The sequence below is a fragment of the Liolophura sinensis genome, chromosome 11 (genome assembly GCF_032854445.1).
Source record: "Liolophura sinensis isolate JHLJ2023 chromosome 11, CUHK_Ljap_v2, whole genome shotgun sequence".
NCBI classification, from domain to species: Eukaryota; Metazoa; Mollusca; class Polyplacophora; order Chitonida; family Chitonidae; genus Liolophura; species Liolophura sinensis.
This window is the reverse complement of record NC_088305.1, coordinates 10,976,945-10,994,843: the sequence shown is the minus strand read 5'-3', so window position 1 is coordinate 10,994,843 and position 17,899 is coordinate 10,976,945. Positions and strand designations below refer to the sequence as shown.

General features: G+C 38.3%; 1 protein-coding gene across 1 annotated transcript in view; it reads left to right on the top strand.

Annotated features, from left to right (window-relative positions):
• The window catches only part of LOC135477863 (tyrosine-protein phosphatase non-receptor type 4-like), a 101,021-nt gene that overhangs the window by 52,769 nt on the left and 30,353 nt on the right, over nucleotides 1-17,899 (top strand). The window contains exons 13-14 of the mRNA XM_064758069.1: nucleotides 476-751; nucleotides 4,770-4,917. Coding sequence (XP_064614139.1) covers nucleotides 476-751; nucleotides 4,770-4,917 — 424 coding nt within the window. The remainder of the gene's footprint in view (nucleotides 1-475; nucleotides 752-4,769; nucleotides 4,918-17,899) is intronic.

Below are 17,899 nucleotides of genomic sequence, written 5' to 3'. Positions count from 1 at the left end.
GTATGTTGAGGGCTGGGTTACATGGTTTTGTTCAGCAGTTCCAAACTGGCTCATCAGACAACCAGTATTGTATTAATCATGAGGCTGTAATATTCTGACAATTCTAATTGGTGAAATTCTCATGAATTAAAACTTGTTTTATCTGCCACCCTTCTGAGATGTGAAAATTCCTTGGAAGAAGCCAGGGACCCTGTGGCGCAGGGGGTAGCACACCAGCGTGGCGCAATAACCCAGGAGCCTCACACCAACGCAGTTGATCTGAGTTTAAGACCAGCTTATGATGTCTTCCTCTCCGGTCTTGCATTGGAAGTTCTCACACCAATCTGCCCGGTTTCCTCCCACTAAAATGCTGGCCACCATCTTGTAAGTGAAATATTCGAGTATGGCGTAGAACACCTATCAAATAAATAACGTATGGTTTTAAACAACAGTGAAGTAAATAAATACCACTGTTATGTTATTTGTTTCTCTACAGGTCACCCAGTAAAAGGTATGCACGGCGGACAGTGGGCGGCATCACCCGCGAGGTCATCATGGAAGAGAAGAATATCATCGATGGCTACCGAAACGTTCCCTCGGCTAACAATTACATCCCGAAATCGCAGAGCCAGAACACGATCCTGGCAGTGAACAGCCTGAATCGTTACGACAACAATATCAACAGTCACATCCGATCCACCTTGCCCACGGACTACAAAGCCCAATCTGAGCACTGGTCAGCTGGATCCAACAAGAACGACAAGTCAGATGAGTATGTTGCTCAGTCTTTTCTTTTTTCTGCCTCAACCAAAATTGGCCACCTGTATTATTTTCGCAGCTGTGAAATTGTCCATTGCCTTACAAACACCCAATGTCTCTTTAAAGCTTGTAACCAGTTTTACCAAATGTATACAACGTGTAAATTGTGTACTTTAGAATTTGGAAGAGACCTTATACCTTTATGTGATCTGAGTGTCAATCTTTTCAAGGTCATTGGGGTCATTAAAGATTTATAAGGTGACAGGCTTACAAACTGGATAATATCTATTTGAAATGCGCACTTTTCATCAGTTTTGTCAATTAGGATTTATTTATTTATTTGATTGGTGTTTTACACTGTACTCAAGAATATTTCACTTATACGACGGCGGCCAGCATTTTGGTGAGTGGAAACCGAGCAGAGCCCGGGGGAAACCCACAACCATCCGCAGGTTGCTGCAGACTTTCCCACGTACAGCCGGAGAGGAAGCCAGCATGAGTTGCCCGAACTCACAGCGACCGCATTGGTGAGAGACTCCTGGGTCATTACGCTTTGCTAGCGCGCTAACCAACTGAGCCACGGAGGCCCTGCAGTCATCTAGGAGAAAATCTGTGGTTTTCATTGACCTTGAAATGAAGTACTGGCCAGCTCCTTGTCAGTATAATGTGGTTGGGTGGGGTGTGGACATTTCTTGTCATTTGAAGTCTGTTTAATTGACGGTACCTAAAAAAAAAATCTATGTCCGGCTGCTTACATTGATAGCTTTTGATAAGTCTTTGTTGTTTTTTTTTTTCATTACTTTGTTGGCTTGCTTAATATGAATGTACTACATGAGCAAGGCAAAGTGTGTCCTGTTTAACAGTGGTCTATAACCACAAATCAGATAACATGTTATACATGGTAAAGCATACTGTATCTTTGATGATGATTGGATATGCGAGTCACAGAATTGTGACTTCTTTATTTTAAATATTCTATATATAAAAATTCATATTTGAGGAAGTAAGGTTTTGTACAAATTTACTTCGTCTAAGACCTGAACATGTCATGAAAGAAGAAAAGTGATTTTGTGGAAGCCCGATAAAGATTTGATATTCAGGATAAATGTTTCCAAAGGGGAAAATTCCTTATTTTACTCCCCCGCTGTGGTTAAGCTGGAAATTTATGACTTTCAAGAAATACGTGAGTGCTTGGTGAGCTTGTGTCAAACATTTATTACTATGAATATGGGGGTAGACACAAATTGGTAGTGTATTGGCTAGACAGTGTTTTTTTGGGGTTTTTTTTTTTCTTTATTTGAACAGCCCATGGTTTCCCCCAGGTCTTGGACAATCACTGTAATTATCCAGCCTAATGCTTCAATCTGTTCTCAGGGGAGCCTGGATATAACAAGTGGATTTATGGTGGGAGGGTTTTAAAGAGGGCGAATGTGTGTGGGTGGATAGGAGGGAGGGGGCGGTTTATTTACTGTGGGGGAGGAGGAGTAGCAGCTAGCCTCGTGGGCGCAGAGTTCCTGGAATATTACACACTATTTATCACCTCTATTCCTCGACCCTTTCAAAGAGGTTTCTGCTCTTTACTCAGATTTGATGTATTCAGAGAAAATTATTTTATCAAGCTATTTTTATAATTCTGTTAAGTGTAAATTTTTTTTAAATATGTATAAAGCCTCAATCATCCAAGTCCAAACATAATTCATCAAATAAAATTGCACCAATTTTTTTTTGTGTGTGTGTGTAATACATCATACTAAAATTATAACAATTTAGAATATTTTAGAGTGGACTTGATGGGTCTTGCTTGCATTTTTAAACGCATCAACTTGTGGACACGTTCAGACCTGTAGGTCAATAAAGATGACCTAATGAACCAGACATTGACAGAACTGTCACAGATATATTAGCCTCATGGTTGTATCTCACATATTTCTTACATCCGACATGGGTGCTCCGTTTTTTCTTCTCACATGGAAATGAAAACCCAATAATCCACTATGTGTTGAGGAAAGTTAATACAGCTCCGTTGGTTTCCAGTACGTAATATGGAGGGTGATTTTGTAAATTTTTCTGAAGGTGATGAGAATGATGGTTTTTGGGTAGACACCCATGAGAGTAAAAATACACCTGTATCTGGTACTTTATTTGATAAACATGTAAGTGAAATAATTAGTGGACAGTTGTCATAGGACTGTAGCCAAAAAAAGAAAAAGTTACTATAAACTTGAAGGACCATGATCTATGTGCTTTTAATAGACAAAATAGTGCAGCTCTTGTTTTGTGTGTTTTTTCCACCAAAATCATGAAATCAGATGATATAAATTCCCCCAAAGATAATTGTGCAGTTTTATAATGATTTACATGCCGGTGTGCTTCTTTGTCAACATTCACTGGACATTTAGCATAGAGTTGTCTTTTAAAAATAAAACTAAAGGGTGGCACTATACTTGTTGCCTTGCTAAATCAATAGCCTACATAAAAAAATGTATTGAATTGAAAAATGCAGGATATTTCAAATAAAATCACAAGTATGTTCAGCAGGGAACTTTGTTGATTTTTGAGAGAGTATATTTTGTTTTAAGTGTAATGTTACAAGTTTCATCCTCTGTGTGTGAAAAAGCAGAATTTTTATCATGATCTTCGTGTAAGTTGTATTTTAATACAAGAATCTAGGCCCAGTTTCACAAAGATGTCGTACATGTACGATAATCGCACACATGGGAAAATAGTACAGTAATAGTGATATGCAAAATATCGCACGACAGCTTTGTGAAACTGATGACAGAAGATAACATAGGAACTGACTCGCTGCTTTGCGGGAACATTTTCAGCATTTGCTGTCTCCCTGGTTTTCAAGTTGCCTTGATATCCATGGTCAAGGATTGCTGAAAGCAACGCGCCCAATGTCCAATCAATCAATTACTGCTGGCTGCAAAGGCTGACTGCTTGACCGATGTCCTGCGGCTTTGATCCTCTTGCAACCCCAGATGATCCCAGTCTTCGTTTTAATCTTTTATTCTCATGTTTTCCATTAGGGATTTTATAATCAACTGACCGTTGGGGTCTGGAAAGCTTTTCTCTTCACTCCTGTGTGTCCGTCTGTCAATTCTGGTTCTTCCCTCCCTTGACATTGATCTTCTGTGTCCAGGGCTCTGTCTTGCTTCATCCCCTCCGGCCATCCATTGACTGCTTATCACTGACCTTTGGACAGCTTCCTGAAATAACCAAGGCTTGCCCATTTGTCTGTAGACATTCTTTTATCAGCAGGCATTTTAGTGAGCACTGACCATTCTTTGAAGTGTTTTGAAGCACCAAAATGCTGAATTCTGTTTTTATTATAATTGCAACTCATTTTTGTAACCTTTGGCCAAAAGGGATCTAGGGTTTTATGAAGTTTCAGTAAATTACCATTAAATCAGAATTACATCAGTCTTGATCGATAGAATTCTACATGAATGTGTTCGTACCCCAATTTCCCATTTGGCCGTGTAGATACAGGTTGGCGGTACCAAGATTAACAAAATTATACTTTTAATGAAACTGTTATTTTTTTTTATGCAAGAAGTAGTGTATTATTAGTAGATTATAATTAACGGCACATGTATCCTCCATCTGTCTGTGTGTGTTTTTTTTTTTTTTTTTTTTTTTTTTTTGGGGAAATCATTGCATAATATAGGAATTACTATAGATTGTCCCCCCTTGAAGTCAGGAGACCTGGGTTCAAACCCGGGGCAGGTCATACCAAAGACTTTAAAATTGGCTCTTGTTGCTGCCTCGTTTGGCACTCAGCACTAAGAGGTTAAAGTAGGGAAACTGGATTGGTTGGCCTGGTGTCAGGATATTGTGACCGGATGAGGTGTCCTGTCTGGTGTCTTTGGCATGATACTTCAGTGACGGCAGCACTTCGGTGGCATGAACTCGCCCTGCCACAAGAAGACACAATCTATAACTGACTCCTCTTTGTCATATGACTGAAAAATTGTTAAGCACGATGTAAAACCTCAGGCATATATGTGGTGCATTGGTTGTTTCAGTGACGGGGGATTTTTGTCACGCCCAACCTCCAAAGATTTTGGCGCTCCAACTGCTGCTCCTAAAATGACTTACCTGGACGATCGTACTTGTGGCACTAACGGACCTGATCCTATCTACGAGTTACCTGCCTACAATGAGAGCTACCTGGTGAGTACTACAAGGCTTGTCTAAATACTTCTCTGTTTGCAGGTGGAATTGTTTGTTTGATTGTTATTAAACATAATGTGGGAAAACGCCCTCGGATTATTATCCCTCTGGCCAAAATTTGCTCTGGGGGTAGTGTCCTCATGATTGGCTAAAATGGTATCTCCTGACATTATCAAAGTCAAAGTGATATCACTTGACATTATCAAAGTCAAAATGATATCACTTGACATTATCAAATTCAAAATATCACTTGACATTATCAGGTCAAAATGATATCTCTTGACATTACCAAGTCAAAATGATATCTCTTGACATTGTCAAAGTCAAAATCACTTGACATTATCAGTCAATATGATATCTCTTGACGCTACCGAGTCAAAATGATATCTCGTGACATTATCAAAGTCAAAATGATATCACTTGAATTATTCCAGCAGTTTTGATCAACCTTGTACCACATGTGCACCTAGTCGTGTAGAAGAACCTCATTGTTTTCTCATTTGACCTTCACCCTGTTTTGAAAGGTTGTTCCTCCATTAGCCTGTAAGGACTATTTCTTGTATTTGGGTTCGGGTATTTCATACATTGCGTAGTATTTTTTGGTTTTATTTTAAAGGCCTTCGCTTTCTAATTTAAGGAATATGATGGCGCAGTTCTGCGTCAGTATATACTTGCTACAGTGCTGTATGTTGTTACTTTTTGGGGTTAAAGTATGTTGATGTTAAGAATAGTTTGTCTCATATACTGCTCTATTTATTTATTAGTTATTTATTTGATTGGTGTTTTTACGCTGTACTCTAGAATATTTCACTTATACGATGGCAGCCAGCTTTATGGTGGTAGGAAACCGGACACAGCCCGGAGGAAACCCACGTCCTTCCGCAGGCTGCTGACAGACCTTCCCACGTACCACATACAGCACTAAGAGAGTTCTGTGAAACATAGATCGCCAGCAATATGTCACAAGCTATGGTGGCCGTTGTAGTCCATGTGGCTGAATTAGACTGAGGCTAGTCTCAGGATTAAGATTTGGATTTGGCTTATCCTTTAATCCACTATCAAGCAGCTAGTCCATAATCTCTTTAGGAACCGTGATAAGATAGGCTAGTCTATGTGGCTGAATTAGACTGAGGCTAGTCTTAGGATTTAGATTTGGATTTGGATTTGGCTTATCCTTTAATCCACTTTCAAGAAGGTAGTCCATAATCTTTTGAGGAACCATGATGAGATAGGCTAGACAGAATTATTTCCCTTTACCTGATAACCTATTGACAGATTTGTTGCTGTAGTAGATTTGTGTCTTATGTACCTTTTATGCCTTAAACTTATAACAAGGTGTCTTTTGTCGTGAACGGAATGTACTTCTTGGCCTTTGGATGATGCATAATCCATCTCAAGACGCCTATACTTGTGGTCATTATTGATGGTGAAAGGTACATGTACATTGTGCATGGATGTGAAATATATATATATATATATATATATATATATATATATATGTACATGCCATACACAAGTACACAACCCTAACACCTCCTGTAATTCTTCAAACTTTTCGCATGTTTGCAAAGTGTTTATTTAAGCATATACTAAAGGCATTATTCTGTGTTCACTTAAAAAATTATACGTTTTGTGAAGCCCTGAAACTGGACAATCCAACCAATGTAATTTTGCCTCCTGATACGCTAACCAACAAAAGTATTTTCTGAAATAACTTTATTGTTGTTTATTTGTGTTACTCTTTTGTCTCAGAAAAAAAGTTTTTATTCCTTTGTCATAGATGTTGATAATGTTTTTCAGAGTAGTGTTTTCTGTTTTCATTTTATTTTATTATTTTTTTTTTGGCCATTAAAAACAGCATGTTATATTTTGGAATTTTTAGAATTTTTAACTTTATCACATGAATTAGAAGGAATCCTGGTAATGTTCGGTGTCATACACTGAATTTGAGTGTAGGTGTATATGTAAAGGTCTGGCAGCAACCTGCAGGTGGTCGGGGGTTTCCCCTGGGCTCTGGCCAGTTTCCTCTCACCATAATGCTGACTGCCATTGTACAAGTGAAGTAGTCTTGGGTATGAAGTAAATAAAAGTGTGATGGTTTTCCTCCTGCTGTGTTTAACCAAGGAATTCCTGGCAGCAGCCGTGTCCTGTATTAAAGGGAACATATCCTGAGTATGATACGTAAATGAAAAAAAAATCTGCCTGTCCACATGAATCTTAAACTAATCTGTCAGCTCGGAAATGCCTGCATTGGTGAGGACAACGGCGGAATGTGGGGAATTGCTGCGAAAGCTTGTAAACTTAGGTCACGTTAGTTACAAGTAGCTGTTTAAGAGGCAGTTAGCTGGTAGATGTATGTGTGAGGGGGCTCTAAGTGCATTGAATACTGCCACGTCGGCAGTATTTTAGCGGTATTGTGATGAGAACATGTCAGATCCAGGAAACAGGTGTGACTGTTAACATGATTGAAACTTTCACAGTGACATGATCGAGAACAGAAAAGAAACGCTTTTAAAACCAGCTAAAAAGCAAAAGGCAGTTTAATTTTCAGAAATGTCATGAAATGTAGTTTGTATACAGTGTCCTTCTTTAACAATATCTTTAAATAGTTAGCTACAGCATGGTGAGCAATGCTGTCAAAACATGTGAGACTCATTTAACAAGAACAAAATTTTATCGTAGCTCTTCAATATTTTTTTATGTTTACAAGGTCTTTATTCAAGCCTATTCTAAGAACATTATTCTGCATAGACTAATAAAATTATACTTTTTATGAAGGCCTGAAATTGGTCAACTCAACCAGTGAAGTTTTATCTCTGAAAGCAAATTAAAAAGGTGCATAAATCTAAGTGAAAGGCTCTCTTTCGCAAAGTCGCAAAGGTGGAAGTATTAAGGTACTTAAAAGAATCAACAAAAATGAGCATGGATGAAAATTTTAGGTCATTTGACAGTACCAGCATGTCATGAAATGAGCATTTGTCCCATAGTAATTGACGTATGAAACATGTTTACCTTTGTGTTTCACCAGTGTAATTTATCTGGACAACATGATCCCTCTGGAGAAAACTTTGACTTTGTGGTTTGGAAAAAAACAAAATCTAGCCATGCTATTAAGATGGGCTTGACAAAAGCAAAAGTCTAGGGAGAATGAATGCAGATAAGATGTGCAAGTCACACTACTGGTTTTTGGCAAGTGGTGTGATAAGCACACATATGCTCGCCAAACTTCATCAGCCCATGCTTCAAAGTTATTCATCAGCCCCAAGAGGCATGGAAGGAATCTCCACCCCCCCCCCCCCCCCCCCCCCCGAATTTATAAATGGATATAAAGGATACACTTTGGAATAAAGGTAGCACCACGGTTCAAAAAGTTTTTCTACTATGAATAACTTTATTTAATCCTTATAAGTGGAGAGTCCTGAAAAATAAAATTAAATAAAAAAAATAAAAATAAATAAAGGAATTAGGAAGATGAGACGCGGAGTAAGACAGTTATGCTGGAATGACGTCATGCACATCTGAAAGTGTGACGTCGTTTGTGGCTATATGTAAGTGATGTGGTTTAGCATTACGTCACACCAGGCAAAATTGGAAATGGCAGAAAACTTTTGTTTCCTCCAAAATTAACAACAAACAATGCACATTTTTTTCACAATTTAGGAAAGCAGTTATGACTATTTTGATTTATCCTTACTTTTAGGGCATACAGGTGTTGACACTACATTATCCCATCAGACCCAGCTGTTGTTTCATTTCTAAAAAACAGCTCATTGCCTTGTGAAAACTTATGATGACCCATCAGTATAATTTATTCACTCTAGCTTTTGACCCATCATAAAATGCTTGAGGAATTTTTAAGGTATTGTAAGGGGACAGCTCAAATGGTCACCCACCTGATTCAGTGACCAGCTGTGGCCAGAGCCGGTTTGTTTGACCACTGGTCAAGCTGTCTCCTCAGCGCCACACCTGTCGGTCAGTAGCCTCCAGACTCACCTGTCTGCGGTCACAGACTGGCCGTAATTGATGACTTAGTCCGGCTGTGGTCAAACACGAGTCTTTGCACACAGTGGATGCGGCGCGTGTCTGTGTCTTGTTTGACAGCATGGCTCTACAGGTCAGAAGCCAGAGGCCAAAGTTCATTGTCACTTAAGTGCAGACATGGTTAGGGAATTTGGGGCATGTGGAGTTGTGAACAGAAATTGTGAAGAAAAAGTGTTGTAGTTGACCTAAACCTAAAGATTTGTACATGACTAAGTTTATACTCATTTTGATTCTGAATGAGTGTGTTAATCTTTAAACAATTGTTTTTAGAAAGCATATGTCCTAATCATTTGTTCCACAAAGTATGTAAACGTTCTGATGTTTGTTTAGAAGATCGGATGTTGTCCTACTGGAAAAATGTCTCTGCACCAAAAGGAATATTTATGACCTCTAAAAACTGCACTTTTTCAGGCCTAAATTTTAGGACAGGTGTAGTGTATGTGAAATGACATTTACTCGTTAATTCTGTCTGAATACATAGTTAAACATGGTTAGTTGCGTTGGACTTCCTCTCCGGCCATACGTGGGAAGGTCTGCCAGCAACCTGCGGATGGCCTTGGGTTTCCCCTCGGCTGCGCCCGGTTTCCACCCGCCATAATGCTGGCCGCCGTCGTATAAGTGAAATATTCTTGCGTACGGCGTAAAACACCAATCAAATAAATAAATAAATTAGTTGCGTTGGATTTGATCAAACCTGGTACACAGTGTCAGGAGGACTAAAAACAAAATGTAATCAGGAAGGAAGTCTGTACTACATTGCTACATACATGTACTTCAGCCAAAATAGCTTACTTGCCTTCGGTAAGTCGTCTCAGTGAAGCAGCACTAGATAAAAGAGCGATGGAAATCCGTCCTGCAACAAGGAGGTACATTACATACACCCTAAGGATTTCTTCGTCGTCATATGACTGAAAAATTGTTGAGCACGATGTTAAACCCCAAGCACTCTCTCACTCACTAGAGCACTTCATGTATGGTAGGTTCAGGTACCGGACATCGCTGAGCTTATGTGTACATACACCATACCATTCCACAAAAGACATTCTATAAATGTTAAAACAATCACATCCAGGTTGACATATTTGTGCCTGATAAATCAGATGTTTATAAACACATTGTTATGTTGTGAAGTAAAAGGTGCTATGTTACACCACCAAGTACCATCCCATTTTATACCGTAGATGCTCTGGTAATTTGTCACTTTTACTGAATCCATTATTAATTTATTTATTATTATTATTATAAAATTGAAATAACCAAATATTTATTATTTTTATTTGTATTATTATTATTATCTTTTATTTTTTTTGGGCCGTCAGTCTTTTCATTTGCATTTGCAACCAATATTTTGAAACATTCTGAGAGAACTTTGGGGTGTAGAGAAATATTTTGAACATATTTTATGAAGTTTGTATCTCTAAAGACACAAACTAAATTTTTTTATCATCATTTTCATAATGACTCTGAGAGAACTATGGGGTGTTGAGAAGTGATTTGCAGTTGTATCTTTAGTGACACAAAAAGAGTCATATTTAGCATCAGTCTGATTATAATTTTTTGCATAAATTCTACTGAAAAAAAGTTCTTTTGAGATCGAAAAGGTTGAAGATTTACAGTACATTAATAGCTTCTTCAGTTTATGTGTGTTTCCACTAAGGAATACGGGACTGGTAGATCCAGGATCAATCCTTGATCGAGTCACACCTAAGACTTTAAAAGAGGAAGTTGTAACTCCCTCGCTTGGCATTCAGCATGAAGGGGATAGTGCAACGACTGGTTGACCCGTATCACTATTATGGCTCAGGCGGGACGGCTTACTTGCCTTCGGTAAGTCGTCTCAGTGAAGCAGCACTAAATAAAAAGAGGGGTGGAAATCCGTCCTGCAACAAGGAGGCACATTACACGTACATGCACCCTAAGCATTCCTTCGTCGTCATATGACTGAAAAATTGTTGAGTACGACGTTAAACCCCAAGCACTCACTCACTCACTAAGGAATAAGCTTGTTTGTCAATAGGTTTAGATTTCACTTATAAATTATATTGGAATTGGCCTGTTCATTGCTATAGTTTGGCTGTATGCGTCTGTGCATCACATCATGTTGTGCAGGATTTTTAGCTGGTAAAATATATGATGAAGGGATAACCTGAGATAGTGGGACAACAAAGAGAGAGTGACCCTCAGGGCTTAATCAATGAGAAGTACATGACTGATGACGGACTATGGGTGGGTACAATATGTACTTTTGTCTGTGTAGGGCGAGGCTTGGAAATGTTCGGGGTGTTTATCAATAAAAGACAAGCAGTGTATTGTAAAGCTGGGGCAGCCTGGGGGAGGTGGTGTTGCTGAGGGAGGGGAAGGGGTAATTGGCTGGCAATATGTACATATATGTAGTTCAGGTTGCAAAATAGGGTAGCGAGGCATAGTTCTTCATTGGGGGATCACAAGTAGTGTTTAGTGAAGGTATATAAAGCATTGACGACCACTTATTTTCACCAAAGCACAATTTATTAACCCCTGTGGTCGCATAATGGTAAGAGCGTCCGCCTTGAATTCGAGAGACCCTTGGATCAAACCCGGGATTGTGTCATACCAAGGACTTTAAGAATGGTGCATGTTGTTGCCTTGCTTGGTGCTCAGAACTGAGAGGGTTAGAGCAAGGAAACAGGATTTGCTGGCCTGGTGTCCGTATAATGTGACTTATGTGCGGTGTCATCGGCATGATACTTCGGTGGCAGCAGCGCTTTGGCAGCATGCACTCTCCCTGCCACAAGAAGACACAGTATATGTACACACACACTTAATGACTCCTCATGGTCATGTGACTGAAAAATTGTCAAGTACAAAGTTGAACTCCAAGCATATATGTACACACATACAATCTTCGATTGTGAAGATATTTAAAAATTCTCTGCCTGAGGCCAGGATTGAACCCATACCTTGTGTCCTAGTGGTTGAAAGGCAAACATCTTAACCACTCAGCCACAATCCCCTAGCTGTTTAAATTCCTACATGTAGCTGAATGTGTTCTAGCATGAAAGCATGTTTATCCAAACAAATGAAGACATTTATTCTGGGCAATTAAGCAAGGTGGAAGGCTAAGTACAGCTATTGTCAAACTCAAACTCATGAAAAAAAGAAAAAAAAAAGATATAGCCAAATAACAATTGTAGACAATAGCCCTAGAGGTAAAGACACCATTTAGCCTTAAACTCCAAAGGCTTATTAGCATTTTAATGGCTAATTTTTCATCTGGGTTGTAAAGATGTTTTGTTGTTACTGAGGGTCTGTCTCAAAGCGTTGATATGATGTTCTCTTTCCTGAATGTAATGATGAGGCACTTCATATATTATGCAAGCTATGCAAGTCAAAGACTGCTTTGATATTGAGGGTAGTGGGAAGGTTGGGGTATGGTTTGAGGCTAGGGGCTGGGATAAGAGATTGTCTGGGAAAAACTCAGCTATGGAATAAAAATGTGAAGAACGTGAAGAAAAGTGACCCTGAAGGCTCTACATTCCTGAAACTTACAGCATGTTACAAGCATCTTGAATAGTATCGGTTTTATATGGACAACTTCATATATGTTAAACATAGAACATTCTTTATCTTTCTGGCATGTGAATTTCAGACCCAGGAACCTCTCACCAATGCAGTCGCTGTGAGTTCAAGTCTAGCTCATGCTGACTTCCTCTCCTGTGCTGCTTGAGAAGGTCTGTCAGCAACTTGTGGTGGGTTTCCAGTGGGCTGACTGCCTGGTTTCCTCCCACTATAATGCTGGTTGCCATCGTAGATTAAGTGAAATATTCTTGAGTACGGCGCAAAAGACCAATCAAATAAATAAATACATGAAGTCATTTCTGGCTTTTTTTTGTCTGAAGTTATGGAACTGAAAATTCTCAGTGGACTCATAAAGCCCAGACTATTGTCATACCCTTGTTTTAATAATTAAAATGAAAATATTTGTTATGTTTTTGAAAGAAAAGACTACACCAGAAGTTCTTAATTTTGTGTTGTGTAAACAAGACTTCTTTGAGTACGAGTTATTTAAATGAAAAAAAACTCACATATTTCCGCCATCTTATGAACAGTGTTTTGCTTTTTTTTCATAGTGAACTGAGATTATACGATTTGCTGTCTTTTTTTTTTTGTACATGTGCAAAACTTGAAAATTCCAGGAATACTTATCCAGGTGTTTTTGTACTAATAGCAGGATTTGTAATTCTAGTGAAGAAGTGTAGTGAATAAGCCCTCAAGGAACAAAACCCTCTCTTTAGTAGTACAAAAGCCTGGCCATTGCTAGTCTCAGGGCAGATTTAGATGTTACGCCTACTTAGCTTCGAATAAAAGTACGATGGGTATCAGTGGAACATCTATACTAACCCGGATTTGTGCGATCCTTTTTATAGACATGGCGTGTCTGTTAGATACTGATGGGTTGTAACATGTTTTGTGCAAAGTATTTTGTGAGCTATTCACAAGGGTTGTTTTTTGTGCAATTCCTTACTATGCCACTTTCGTACATATAAGTGTTTTTTTTTTTTTTTTAGGATAGGGTGGGGGTGGCTGGAAACATAATTTGTTGCACACGTCACAGTATGAACTCAATAACATCTTCCCAACACATGAGCAATTTATGTCTCTTCCTGTATAAAAAAAAATCCTGAAAAAAGTTTAGAAAGTCAGTTAAATAAGAATCATGCGGTTTAGCACTACATTATAATTAGGTGCCAGTGGCGGGGATCACAAAGTGATCTTAGACTTTAGTTAAATTTCAAATCACTTTAAAATTGTTATTTCTGATGTAATAGGGTTATAATGTTGCTTGGCAACTTAAATTATTGGTAAGTTATCGTACAACATATTTCAGCTTAAGTAACGCACAGAAAGGATGATACCAAATTTTAATAATTAAAATTTTGGCTCAAGTCTAAGATCGTTTCATGATCCTGGTGCCAGATAAACATGGTGAGGCTGCCAATCTGGAAGTAAAATATTCTTTAGTAAGCTGTGGTGTTATACACTACCTTAATGCAAGGGACGTTCAGCGCAATTTATGCTCATTTTGTTTGATTTTAGAAACAAAACTATATAGGTTGGGTTGGTCAGTTTCATGGCTTCATGAAAAGTATAATTTTATCAGTCAACACAGAACAATGACTTCAGAATATGCTAAAAGAAACACCGTGCAAATGTGTTCAAAACACAACCTGATTAGTGGAAATATTCCGGCAAACGCATGCAACTTTTTTAACGAAAATGATGCCAAAATGTTTTGTTTGTGTCACTGAAAGCACAAACTTCAAAAAACTGTGCCATTTATTTCTTTACATCTCTTAGTTTTTTTCTGAATGTTTCAAAATATCGATCGGAGTGGTGGTTGAAAAGGCTAAAGAATTTGGGTAGGTGATAAATTATTGGTGCATTTTCAGTCTTGTGTCACTGCATTTCACGTAAAGGTTAGCATTTTTCGACTGTATTTCACTTAAAGGTTAGCATTTTTTCGACTGTATTTCGACTGTATTTCACTTAAAGGTTAGCATTTTTCGACTGTATTTCACTTAAAGGTTAGCATTTTTCAAGTGACACATTTTGCTTTCTTCTGAGTGATTGATCAATAGGATCATTTTGAGGCCTATACGTGCTTCTGAAAGTAGATTTTTCCACACCAAACTTCATGTGAGATGCATTTTTTTTCTTTGTTATTTACAGTCATATTCATCCCCAAGGAGTTTTAATAAGAATGCTTTGTAGTCGTATCTTCAAAAGAATTTCCTGTTCTTTTCCCCTCCTTGTCCAGTTACTAATTGGTTTACATGTCCGTTTAAAGATTTATATTTCTGGAGTTTAATAATTTGATATAAAGGTTCCGTTACGTCATAAAAAAACATTTGTTCACTATTCTGTTTTCACACCACACATTCCTCATATAGGAGTTCATTGTTTATACAAGTTACATCGACATACTTTTCTATAAAGCATCTTTGTTCTAAAGCCACTGCTTTTGTCGGCTTACTATTCCTGTTCTAGACTGAGGGTGAAAGCGTCTGCGCGTTCCAGTTTTAATCCCTATATTGTGTATAGTACCGCCACATTGTTTAGTTTGGCTGTCCTAATTTCATTTCATCCACATTCCAGCCGCCTCAAAAGCCGAGGGGGGTATATACTCAGTGCACACTTTTGTAAGCAAGGTTATAAGTTGGTTGATCAATGCAGTACCTTTTTTCTATTGGAAAATGTTAATTTTCTTTTCATAAGCCCTTAATTTAGGCATGAAATTTGCTACTATTTAAGCATTTAAGTGGACAGATAGAATTAAAACCCTAACTGAGGTAATTTGACAAGATCCGAGGGTCTTTTTCACCAAATATGCGTGACCATTTGCCAAGTATGACATTGCCATCACAGCTCAGGTTTCACTCTGCTGTAAGACTTTTATTATACTGCAAAAGCAAATGTAGAAGGCTGTAACGGCTAATTTAAGTCACTTTTGGCCTATTTTTTGTGCCTAAAAGGATATATACTTTGGGGTCAAAATTAGGAAGGAATTTAGGCGTCAGACTCTGAATTGACCCAGATTATTCCCGGTATATGCATGAATTACCTCCTAAATTGGGAAATTTATTTCTGGGCTGATGTTTAAAAAGGAGCAGATTCGTGTGGTTAAGTATAGTTTCTATGTTGTCTTGCTCATCTGTACTTCAGCAGATGAGCCGGCCTGAGCTGACATTCCCGAGTCCTGCTGCCCTCGGGCACATCACCAGTCACTGTGTATATACCAGTATAGCTAGATCAGAGGACAGTGCCTGTGTGTGTATGTGCGCCCGTGTGTGTGCGCCCGTGTGTGTGCGCCCGTGGGTATGTGCCCATGTGTGTGTGTGTACCCGTGGGTGTGTGCCTGTGGGTGTGTGCCCGTGTGTGTGTGCCCGTGTGTGTGTGTGTACCCGTGGGTGTGTGCTCGTGGGTGTGTGCCCGTGGGTGTGTGCCCATTTGTGTGTGCCCGTGGGTGGGTGTGCCCGTGGGTGTGTGCCCGATGAACATACTGGTTACTGTAATATGCAACCTGTATACAGTGAAAGTGTCACTGTGGTATCCAGAAAATATAAGGTTCTGTATGTAAGGATGGGAGGCGTATTCCACAAAACCTTTTTTCTCTTTTTTGGATTTTTTTGAATGAACTTAGAATTGATATAATGTCAGTGTAATAGCTTTTTTAATATTGCCCCCCTCCCCCCCTTTCCAAAAGATGCAGCTGTAACAGACTTTGTCTTAACGTAACATGGGTTATATTTTCTAAAATTTAACAACATTAAACTGATTAATCATTGAAATTCTACATTAAATTTAGACTTTCTCAATAGTAAGTGACATTTATTACACAGAGCTAAACTAGCTTAGTGGTTCCTGTTTTTTTTTTTTCCCAAAAAATTGATACAACTTAAAAAGTAAATAAATAATTATTAAGGTAACAAATTAGTCCAAGTGTTTGAAAAGAACTTTTTTCTTATCTCTCAAGTTTATTGGCCAGAATGGAAACAGACTCACAAATAATACCAAGAGTTCGTGTCCCGCTAGTCTTCAAGAACACCTCTGTTTACACCAAATAAGTTTCTCACCGCGATATGGCCGAAATATTGCTGATGTGGCGTTAAGGCATAATCATTCATTCATTCATTCAAATAAATTGCATTTATTTTGAGCTAATGTATATTATTGACTGAAAAGAGTATTAAGAAAAGATTTCTCTGAAAGAACCCACCTGTTCTTATGTTAAACAAAATGAAAATGTTAATTCTTTTTCAACAAAAGCAGGATATGTCTTCAGAAATGTTTGAAAGGCAGCATATTTTTTGATTTGAATGCCTTTTATTCCTCAACAGACTGGTCTTCCTGTCTTTTGTTGTGGCACAAGACATTCAGATGAAAGATTGATTTCCTGTTCGGAGCCTGGGCTTACTCACAGTTCAGCATTTTTGCAGAAAGTATATCCATCTATGCAGTGTCCCTATTCCAATTCCGACCATTTTAGTATCTCACATCCAAAGTTTTTTTTTAATACAAAGTTTGTTTCCCAAATCAAACCTGTATTACCCTTTTCAACGACCTCTGCTACCAATACTTTAAAACATTTTGAGAGAACTTTTAGATGTAGAGAAATAATTTGAACAGTTTTAGGAAGCTTGCTTACACCTGTAGTGACACAAAGAAATCATGTTAGCATCAGTTTTATAATAATTGTAAACATAAATTCCATTGAAGTAAACTGCTTTCGAGGTTGAAAAGGTTGAAGATTTACAGTATTATGGGTGTGTCGTGTTGTTGGAACACTGCTGTTGACATGGACTATTTCAAAGTTCATGCATGGATAATTTCTGTCCAAATCTACTCATTATTCATATTCTAGATCAACCCATAACGGTGAAGAATGTCATCAGAGCATATATGTTTTTGTTTTTCTTTTGTTTTTTTTATATTTTTATTGAAGTGTTATTTAGATGTTAAAGTATAGTTTATTTACCCAGTTCTCACTCGACAGCAGCTGGTCACTCAATTGCGAAGATAAGCTAAATTCTCTGAGAACGTTTAAAGTCCTCAGGCTGGAAAAAAGGTTATCATGCAGAACTGGGTTTATATTAAATGTTAAGCTGAATAATACAAAATATCAATTGATAGTAGCTCAGGTGTGAATGTCTAGAATAGTTAAACTTCATGAAAAACATGTCTTATTTATACCTGCCTCTGTCGACGTATGGTTTTACCTGGACTGGAGTTTTACCTGAAACCTGATTCCGATCAGAGAACTCCCTATCCCCCTGTGCTCAAGTAATGGGGCTGATCCATCCAGGTAAATTGAATCCTCCATGTCCTCCTGTGAGGGGGTTGCATTGTAGCCGGTTGATTTATTATGGGAGACAAGGCTGAAACGTGGTTGAGTGAGCATTCA